The sequence below is a fragment of the Propithecus coquereli genome, unplaced genomic scaffold, assembly GCF_000956105.1.
Source record: "Propithecus coquereli isolate 6110/MARCELLA unplaced genomic scaffold, Pcoq_1.0 Scaffold66, whole genome shotgun sequence".
NCBI classification, from domain to species: Eukaryota; Metazoa; Chordata; class Mammalia; order Primates; family Indriidae; genus Propithecus; species Propithecus coquereli.
Window position 1 is genome coordinate 7,608,001 of NW_012152618.1, and position 10,994 is coordinate 7,618,994.

The 10,994-nt window shown below is 46.5% G+C and overlaps 1 protein-coding gene across 1 annotated transcript in view; it reads left to right on the top strand.

The window, feature by feature from the left end:
* Window positions 1-2,955, top strand: part of FAM89A (family with sequence similarity 89, member A) — a 17,861-nt gene extending 14,906 nt beyond the window's left edge. Inside the window, exon 2 of the mRNA XM_012660320.1 lies at window positions 1,842-2,955. Within this exon, the coding sequence (XP_012515774.1) occupies window positions 1,842-2,099 (258 nt within the window). The 3' untranslated portion in view covers window positions 2,100-2,955. The remainder of the gene's footprint in view (window positions 1-1,841) is intronic.
* The last annotated feature ends 8,039 nt before the right edge of the window (window positions 2,956-10,994 follow it).

Sequence of the window (10,994 nt, forward strand, 5' to 3'; positions counted from 1 at the left end):
AGGTTGCTGTCAGCTAGGCTGACGCCACAGCACTCACTCTAGCCCAGGCAAAAGAGTGAGACTCTGTCTCAAAAAAAAAAAAAAAAAAAAATTCTAGAGTTATGAGGAGTTGTAGTGGTAACAGCAGAATCCTCCTATCTGCAAGTCTTCCCTTGAGTGTCAAAATATTCCATGTAAGGACAACATAGTTCAGTTTTTTATGGTCTGTTCAAGCTGTGGTAGAGGCAGCCACTGTTCACTTGGCAATTCAGAGAAGTCGTCCTGGGCATGGTGGCACATGCCTGTAGTCCCAGCCACTCAGGAGGTTGAGGCAGGAGGACCCTTGAGCCCAGGAGTTTGAATCTAGCCTGGGCAACATAGTGAGACCCTGTCTCTGAACAAGAAAAAAATAAAATAAAACAAACAAACAAGAAGATCCCCAGTGTGGTTGGAGGGTATGCAGAATAGCCTGGCACTTAATACCCAGTTTTCCAGATGAACGCTTTTTCCTCAGTCTCAGCTTCCCTTTGTGAAAGCCAAACAGTCTACGTGGAATATATCACTGCTTGGTAAATGAGTCATTTCGGTAATTATAAAAACTGCACATCCTATAACGCCGTCTGTATTTATATGTGCACGGACCGCACCTCTTTAGTGCTTTAGCCTAGGAGACCTTCGACCACTGTTTATTTGAATACGTGGATATTTCACTTAATCCTCCCAATAGCTCTGTAAGAGAAGTTATTGTTCTGTTTTGCCGTCAGCCAGGGACCAGGGATGATAAGTAAGTGTTCAGGGGCCAAGAAGCAGAGGGCAGGTCTCCTGGCATCCTGGCGAGCGTGTCTTCCCCTCGCAGCTCAGAGTGGGGCCTGTGACCGGCAGCATTGCTCAGTGTCACCTGGGGGCTGTGGCCCCAGAGCCGCCGAATGAGAATCTGTACGTTGAATGAGATCCCTGGGTGGTTCTCACGCACAGCGAAGGTTAAGGTACCCTGGGCTACGCTGCATTTCCAAGTGTATTAACCCTTCTCGCTTTGGGATTGATGGAAATGATGTGTTTCCTGTTCTTAATGGTGCTCTTTTCCCTGGGATGGGTGGCAAGGAACTTGGAGATAAACAAATTTGACTCTTACATATGTTCTTTGTTCTGTCACCATTTGCTTTTGTGGAAGTAGTTTCCAGGAGGAACCGTGGAGGCCTTGCCTCTTACTAAGCTGCTTCCTGTGCAGTCAGTTGCTCTGGGGAGGGACCCCACAGCCACCGTGGGGTAAGGGTGACCCCGTCTGGAGGAGAGGGAGTCTGGCCTCCACCACTCCTCTCGAGAGCCTGGAGCCTGAGCCGGTCAGAGGGGGGTGCTCCAGGGGGTGGTGTGTCACACTGACTGGTGAGCTGCTGTCACCTGCAAGGGGCAATCCACTGCCCCTAGGAGCTGAGAATGACTGCACCACTCAGATCCTAACACAGTGGCAGGGGAGGCAGTTGTGGGTCTTCTCTGAGCCTGATCATAGGGAGATGAAATGACACGCTTGTTTCTCAGCGCCCAGAGTGAAGCCATCTGGGTCGACAGACTGTGCAATGCTGTTGCTTCACTGGGTGTGCACTGGGGTGCTGGGGCAGATTCTGCAGGCTGGGCTGGCTGCCCCACAGGTGTGTCCCTTCCCATGCACACTGAGTAATATCTGCGGTGTGGGCGTGACGCAGTTAAGGTGTTCTCAAAACTAGAAATCCAAAGCATCCGAGCGATGCTCTGAATCATCCGCCGTGCGGAGAATGTGCTGGCAGCGCAGCTGGCTGGCTGCGTGCTCAGCTGAACTGAAACTCAGTGCTGACTCCTGTTTTTACCTCCCCGCCCTTTCCCTCCAGGTTGGCCTCCGCCAGCTGGACATGTCCTTGCTCTGCCAACTGTACAGCCTCTACGAGTCGATTCAGGAGTACAAGGGAGCATGCCAGGCAGCCTCCAGCCCGGACTGCACCTATGCTCTGGAGAATGGCTTCTTCAACGAGGACGAGGAGTATTTCCGGGAGCAGAGCTCCCTCCACGACGGGAGGGACCCTCCTCGGGACTTGTCACTGCCTGTCTCCCCGCTCTCCAGCAGCGACTGGATTCTGGAGTCCATCTAGGGGGCCTCTGGAGAGACGCGAGGGTGGGGCAAGCCCTTCCTACTGGACATGCTGCCAGCGTTTGCTTCTCCTCTCCTGGGAGAGCACCTCTGCTCCCCCATTGTGGACGGTCCTCAGGCAGGTGGCACGAACGCTGCCAGTTTACTTTGTAGGAGGGAGTTCTCCATTGACACATGGTGGCAGTTGGCTTTGATGGCCACGGTTTCTGCTTAGGTGACCTGGCGGTGCTCAGCAATGTCCTTGACACTGTTACACTGGGACACAGCTGCTGGGGGTTCATGACGAAAGGCAGCAGGAGGATCTCTGCAAAGGACCTTTGTGGGTGTTTTGTACGAGGCGACTCGTGGCCAGTGACTTCCTTACAGGTGGTAGATTATTTACACCTCTCTGTTTTAGGGTTCCTGCTTCCAGTTTGCGATGTATTAAAACTGACGTTTCACTGCTTCCCTTCCTTGAGATGGTCTGCAGCTTTTCTTCTGTTTAATGAGCTTTTAAATTTGAAGCCTCTTGGTTCAGCTTTATTTATTTATAAGCTGCATTATTAACTGTCCAGGTGACGTGGTGAAAGCTTTTTACTGAAAAAGTCAACACTTCCGGTCACACCAATCAACTGCTTTCTTTCAACCTACCCAAAATTTATATCATTCTTTGTCTGTCAGATATAGGAGGAAGGAAGATCATATGTTTATATGTGGAGTGGGAAAAAAAAAAACAAAAAACTGGGGCAAGCTCATGTTTTGTGTCCTCACTGTAAGATGACAAATGTTTTTGTTGTTTTCTGAATGTTAGCAAGCAAGCCACCCTCCACTCAAAGCAGCAATTACCTTAAGCCTTAATATATTTATTAAAATACTTTACGAAAACCTTACACTTTGTAGGTTAAAAATGAGGATAAAATGCTAAACTATCTGTGGTTGTGTATGATTTTGTTCTGAATTCGCTCTCATCAATTCCATAACTTGAATGCATTGAGTCCAATCAAATACTGAAAGAAAATTGCAGTTTGTTTTCCTGCCATTGAGTGCATTTGAAAGGAACTTTACTGTTGAGCTTAAGGAATTGTTCCAGCAGTGGGAGGTCACCGTTTACAGCTGGATCTCAGTGCTGTGCTGCCTTTGAATACTCCACACTTGTTCCGCCTGTTCGTTCTCTTGGTGCATTATGGTTGCTCATGAGGGCCTCTTTCAGGCCAGGGAAAGCAAGCGCCCTTCAACGTTGTTCACCTGCAGATGTTAGCCTGCTGTGTATACCCCTTGTGCACCTGTGGGTGTTAGCCTGCTGTGTATACCCCTTGTGCACCTGCAGGCGTTAACCTACTGTGTGTACCCCTTGTGTACCTGCGGGTGTTAGCCTGCTGTGTATACCCCTTGTGCGCCTGCAGGCGTTAACCTGCTGTGTATACCCCTTGTGCACCTGCAGGCGTCAACCTGCTGTGTATACCCCTTGTGCACCTGCAGGTGTTAGCCTGCTGTGTATATCCCGGCTCAGAAACGGGTGGATCCAGAGAAGGCAGAGCATTTCTGCTTATTTCCTCTGTTGAAAGTGGTTAAAATGAGGGGTGGCAGTAAATTGCCTTCAGCTTGTGACAGTTCAGCAAGCACAAGAAAATTGAAAGCAATAAAACCAATGGGGTTCAAAGTCCTGTTCCTTTGAGGCTGGGCCCTGCTTAACAATGAGTTGAGCCCTTAGGTCAGTGGTTGTTGACCCTGACTCCATTAAGAATCGCTTGGGGAGTGTTAAGAAAAATATTGCTGCCTGGACTCTAGCAGTCCCTCCCCCATCCAGATTTAATCAGTAAGGAGTGTGGCCTGGGCATCTGTATGATTCTAGAAGGCTCCTCTCGGGTGGTTCTACCATGCAGCAGTGTTGAGATACAGTCCTTCAGCTACTTCGTGTCCAAAGTGTGGTCCACAGATCAGCCATGCGGAATCTCACACCCTCCAGCCCCGCTGAATCAGGCCCTGAATCTTAAAGTGCCTCCAACGATTGATTCTTTTGCACAAAGGTTGAGAAGTTGCTATATGTTAGCCAGGGCCTGACACTTGAAGGCCCCTGCTGCTCTAGAGGGCTCCCAGATCTCCCTGCAGCATTGAGGAAGAGGCTGGCTGGCCCCAGGCCATGGTCAGGAGGCCCCAGGCCATGGTCAGGAGACCCCAGTCCTCTCAGAATGGGTCAACAACAGCCAGGGAGCGAAGCTGGGAGGGCCTGCTCAGGCTTGGGGAAGCTCACTGGGTCAGAATGTCTTCCTTCCCTGGGTCCGCTGCCTCTGCGCTGTGCTGGAACCGCAGTGATTCACTGTGCCTTTGAGTTTGGGCGCTCTGGTCTTACCATGGCTGGATAATCAGGGCTGGAAGTGGGATGGATCGAGGCAGGCATGTCCTTGATGCTGCTGGGAAGGGCTAACACATTCCCTGCTCCTACGGTGAAGTGGCACGTGCATGCGTATAGATAAACCACCACGCTTTTCAATACTTGTTTGAAAGAAAAATCACCCCAAACTTTTACTCCAAGTGCAGTATAAACACAGCTTGGCAAGGAATATTAAAATTTACCAAACTATAAAATGTTTTCTCATATACCCTCTTTATAAAAGTGCCACAGATGATTAGAAAATAAATCCAACTGTTGTCCTTTATTGCCGTCTTGTATAAATTACTACCTTTAAGCTCGGAGTGGGACTTTCTTGCTAGCGAAGTTGGGCCTGGTGCGCAGCAGAGAGCCTGTAGGTGGAAAAGGGAATCCAACGTAAACTGATGAAGGCGGAAGGAACCATGGTTTACTCTGTGAGGCACAAAGCACGTAGCAGCCAAAGAAAAGAGCCTTGAACCTCCCAAGGCACGTATGCCGGGAACCAAGAATTGTTAATAATTCAAGCCTTGCAATTTACAAATGATAAAAGTTTCTCTTAGGTCCCTAGTACGATTCACATTCGGCTAACAACCTAATCTGTTGCTTTCATTTGTCCATAACCTAGGCCGTTGACATTCACTCAGCTAACATTAATGAGCACTTCTCTGGTCACATTGAGCCCAGGTGCCATGACGTTACCGATGGCCTAACGTGTGGTTAAGTATTGTCATCGTGGAACAAAACGGACTTAGAGGAGGCTCCGTGAGTACTTAGACATGTTGGCAAAGGTACCAACTGAGCTAGCTTCAAAGGATGAGTAAGTTTTTTAGGAGGAAAAGAGTAAGAAGGCTGATGGAGTGGCATAAGCAAAGTCCCCCAGCACTTTTATGTATAGCGTCGTGTATCTATAAAATATTTTTATTTCTGTAATGAAATAAAAGTGATTTGCCCAAGGTCGTGGCTAACTAGAGGCAGAGCTGGAGTTCCTTCTCAGGTGCAGTTTCTGCTCCATCTACGTTTGAGGCACAGGCAAGTGCTGCGATATCACCTAAAATCTAGGGATATTAGACACAACCCTTTAATCTTAAATGACAGTGCTTTCTTATTTAATGATTTGTCGTGTAATGTTTTTTTAACCAGTATTGGTCTGACCTCTACGTGGAGGGGCCTGGTTTTGTTCAGAGCCTGCTGTCATAAATATGTGCCAAGTGTATGGATGATGCAAAGGCTCTATGGCAACTCCTGTCACTTCACCGTAGGTGAGTTGGCCATTCGGTGTCACCTTGCTGCATAAAGAAAAACTTACTGACTGTAAAAGTCCAAGCACGTGCAGTCTTCTTGGCTTCAGGAACGAGTGTACTTTCAGTTCAGAGAGAGATTCTACTTGGAGGTAGTACAAGATATATCACAAAGACATCTGGAAGTTACACCTGACGAACGAACAGCTGGCACCTGCTCGATGATATTAATAGTTTCTTGGGTAAAAATGCTACAAGAGTGCGGGCCTTCTGGCCACCTCGTGTGGGCTTTGGAAACAGTGTCAGCAGCCTGGCCGCTGCCTGTGTTCTAGCCAATTGTGATAGGAGCACGTTATTCTCTCACCTTATCCCAACCCTCCCCACTTCTCTGGCCACCGGTCAACTAAGGTTAAGTTCCTAAAACAAGATTCTCCTGACTAATCCCCTGGAGAGCTTACACAAACAAGCTTGGCATCTATAGGATGTTGAGCAAAACCAGCAAAGCAATATTAGCAAAATAAAAACATGAAGCAATAGTAAGAAAGACGTTATAGCCCAAGAGGCAGATGCCTGAGGAGAGGACAGTGGTAAGTGCTAACTGGAGAATTATACATCTTCATCTCTGGTGGAAGCTCAATGGCCCCATCTTCCTGTTTCCCATTCTATCTCCAAGATATAGAAGCTCTAATAATAGTCAGTGATGAATGGAGCCCCAGGGACACCAGTCATTGTATTGGGAAGGTAGATTTGGGTGGGAGGAGTGCTTACGTTAGAAATAGATGTGGTTAAAGTAACAGTCGCCATATGGCCAGAGAGCACTTCCCAATTCTCTTTGTAGGGCACAGCCTAAGAGAAGGGAAGTTAGGACTGGACAACTCAGATCAGCTCTGTTCATCAGGACTTCAGGAAGAAGAGGTTGGCCATGGTGGCTCACGCCTGTCATCCTAGCACTTTGGGAGGCCGAGGTGGGAGGATCGCTTGAGGCCAGGAGTTCGAGACCAGCCTGAGCAAGAGCAAGCTGATCCCATCTCTACAAAAAATAGAAAAATTAGCCAGGCGTGGTGGTGTGGAGCTGTAGTCCCAGCTACTCAGGAGACTAAGGCAGGAGGATCGCTGGAATCCAGGAGTTTGAAGCTGTAGTGAGCTATGATGCCACCAATGCACTCTAGCCCAGGCAACAGAGTGAGACTCTGTCTCAAAAAAAAAAAAAAAAAAAAAAAAAGGAAGAAGAGCACCTTACTTTTCATTTTCTTCCTTTCTCCTGCCCTTAGGATGAAAGATGCCAGAGTGGGGCCCAGGGAGAAAGGGTGAAAGAGGAGACCATTTAAAATGGTACTAGAGCATCATTTGTGTTAAAGAGGCAAGAAAGCTCCTTTGAAATTTCTAAGTTCAGCACAAGTGTAGGAAAGCAATGGGGATTTGAGGTTGAAGGGCAAGCCAGTAATCCTGCCCACTTGTCAGGTAGGTCGCCATGCATATATGCTCAGGAATCCAGGTGGAGGTGTCTGGAGAATGGGAGTGGGCCCTCACTGTCCAAACCCAACTTGCGGTTACTGTAGTGACAAGCATGTCATGGCCAGAAACTCTCTCCACTGGGCACTGGTCCTCTATGGGAATGACCCCCAAAGTTCTTGTCCTGTTTTCCTTTTCTGGCAAAAACAAGAGGGAAGGCAGGTTCAACTCAATCCCCCTTCAGTTATACAGCATGTGACTTCTCTTGGCAAGCTTTTAGCAGACACACCCTGAATGACTGTCCTGATGATTGATAAACCTGTGCAGGCTCAGCCACCCTTACAAAATCTATTCCGCCGTGCTGGGAGCTCCAACTGAAAGGAGCCCAACATAGGACCTGGAAGCTGTGCTTGTCTCCTGCTGCTGGAGAAAGAGCCCAGGCATGCCCCATAGGGTAGGAGACACAGTCTAGCACCAGAGTTATGCATGATCATATATTTTATTTATTTTAAATGGACTGATATTTATATACTACCTTTGTTCCAGAATTATTCAGGGATGCTTTATGAAAGTTCACGCAACACAATAAAATGCAATTTTTAAAAATGTGGGTTTAGAAATCAGGACAAAGGAAATAAAAGGACAGGGCAGATACGGTGAAGCCAGGTGTAAAACCAGCACAAGCAGCACCTGCTGTGAGAAGGACAAGCAGTCCTATTTGTTTGCAGACCAATAATCAGGCAGGTTCTGACCTTGAATGCAAATTAAGGCCCATAGATAGATGGTCAATGCTCAGCTCTAGAGCAGGTGTTTGCTTGGTGCTTCCCTGCCAAATGTGTACAAGGCGACTTCTGGAAAACATGGGGAAGCATTAGAACGGTTTTCTTTAAATGTTGCAAGGGAATCTTCAGCGTTGTATCAAATCCACCTCTCGACCAGTGTGGGAATCTCCTTCATCACACACATCCGGCCATGGAGTTTCTGCTCCCATGGCTCTGAAAATGGGTGGCTCACTACATTGTGAGAACTCCCTGTGTTGCCCTGAAATCTGCCTTCCTGAGCCTTTGAGGATGTTACGGATAAAGGGTTCTCTCCACCGCAGAGTCCTGTTCAAACTTGGGAGTGGGTGGGGAGGCAGGGCCACTCTATTAGCCAGATGACTCTGTGGCTAAAAAACTAAAAAATGGCCCCCTGGAGATAACTGGTCCAAAGATAGAATCTCTGGAAATATGACCTTATTTGGAAAAAGGGCCTTTGCAGAAGTAATTAAGGATCTTGGGATGGAGAGATTATTCTGATTATCCAGGTGGGTCCCAAATGCCATCACAAGTGTCCTTATGAGAGGCAGAGGGAGATTTGACAGACACAAAGGATGCAACGTGAAGATGGAAGAGAGACTGCAGCAATGTGGCCACGAGCCATGGAATGGCAGCAGCCACCAAAAGCTGGAAGAGGAAAGGAACGGATTCTCCCCAGAGCTTCTGTGGGGTGCCTGGCCCTACTGATACCTTGATTTTGGCCCAGTGTAACTGATTTTGGACTTCTTGCCTCCAGAATTTGTGGGATTGAATGTGCTGTTTTAAGCCACCCCACGTGTGGTCACTTGTCCCAGCAGCCACAGGAACCCCTGGCTTTTCATCTGGCACATTGTCATTCACTGTGCTGACCCAGCACCGTTCTAACCCTTTTGCGTACTCAGAAAACTTTTTGTGATGAGCTCTTACAGTCAGCTTCAGTTGACGGGCGTCTTCTAGGGCCGCTGCAGCAGAGATTAAAGTTAATAATAATAAAGCCCTTGAAACAGTGCCTGGCACAAAGTAAATAGTATATATTAATATAAATATTTGTTAAATAGGAACAAATAGAATCCTGTTTAGGGTACTGAAGTTCTTGCTTTTCTAATGCTCTTTCTCTGTTGGCTCTTCAGGAGTGAGAGAATATTTCAGATTTAGTCTTGGGTTAAAAACTTTTCCCTTCAGAACATGTTCCCTGTGGTGAAGTAGCACCTCTTGTATTATCCTGGATGGAGCTGGAGCCCATTCTACTAAGTGATGTACCACAGGAATGGAAAAACAAGCACCTCGTGTACTCACCGTCAAATTGGTACTAATTGATCCTACTTATGTGCACATATGGTAGTAACATTTATCGGGTGTCGGGCAGGTGGGAGGGGGTGGACAGGATGGGTATATTCACACCTGATGGGTGTGGTGTACACTGTCTGGGGGATGGACATGCTTATAACTCTGACTCTGGCAGGGCAAAGGCAATATATGTAACTTAAACATTTGTACCCCTATAATATTCTAAAATAAAAAAATAGAGAAAAGTATATATAAGAAAATTTAAAAAAAGAGTATGTTCCCAATTTTATAATGAAAGGTTATTGTTAGATGTATTAGATAGCAACATTACAACGCTGAAGGCTCACAGGTGTTCCACTAAGGAAAGAATACAGGAAAATGCTCATTTCCTTCCACAGCTTCTTCCCTTGGAGACAAAGGACTATTATTTAAATCTGGATCTGGTCATTTGTGATCCCTATTTATTTAAAACCCCTTGTTCTCTGTTCCCTGTATGTGAACAGTAAATTACCCTCTTCTCAATAAAGGAAGACAGACCTCCCAGGCAGCCAATAGACTACAGACAGAGGCTGAGATGGACCCTGGGACCTTCAGTGGAGTAGGAGTGGAGCAAGACAGACCCAGCTCTGTGTGACCTTAGGCAAATTCCCTAACTATTCCAAAACTGTGATTTTGAAAAATGTCTTTAACTTTTCTGATTAATCCTTTTTGTCTTGTAAATGTCTAAAAATACCGTTTTTTGGCTCATACATACAACCATGATGTTTTCTTCCCAGTTTGGTTCAAACACTAGTAGAAAATCTTTTAACCATAGGCCACTTGTCTATTTTCCATGTGCCTTATTAGTCTATATTGCGCTCTCAGAAAACACATTCTTTTTCTCCTCTAGTTCTTGGCTGTGTTAAAAACTCAAGAGCCAGCACTAGGCTCTACTGAAGCGTAACCGCGGCGTGAACATAACTGATCTGCAATTGTGATTACAAGACAGGTTTTCCAGGATGGATGGAGTGCAAGTGCTTTTCAGTAAAGACAGGGCACCTTTAAATGTTCTTAAGTTTATACCTTCAAGTGGATTTTCATGTAAATACACTTTTTGTTGTAATCATCATCTCAATTTTTGGGGGGGAGGGGTGGTTTGGAAAATACAGACATCATTCTGAGGCACCAAACATCAGCACCACCTTGTAACTTCCCAACATAACTCAACGGGCAATTATGCTTAGTCTCAGAAATATTTAAAACAAACTTTAGCCAGGTGCAGTGGCTCATGCCTGTAATCTTAGCACTTTGGGAGGCCAAGGCGGGAGGATTTATTGAGGCCAGGATTTAGAGACCAGCCTGAGCAAGAGCGAGATGAAAAATAAGAAAAATAAGTGGGACCTGGTGATGGGTGCCTGTAGTCCCAGCTACTTAAGAGGCTGAGACAGGAGCATCGCTTGAGCCCAGGAGTTTGAGGTTGTAGCGAGCTATGATGACACTACCACACTCTAGCCCGGGCCACAGAGACTCTGTCTCAAAAACAAATAAACTTTAAAAGTCAGGGCCAAATTAACAACTGTAAAATCCAGGTAGTAGATGTGTTTTCACTATGTGAAAACACTTTTCTGTATCTTTGAAATTTTTCATTAAACTTTTCTGTGTCTTTGAAATTTTTCATTAAAAACGTTGAAAAAAATTTAGGACCACTAGCTAACAGCATAGAGATGAACTCCCCAGGCTTAGGTGTGAGAGAACTAGTTACCTTCTCCTGCAGTCTACCTAGTTGGCCATTT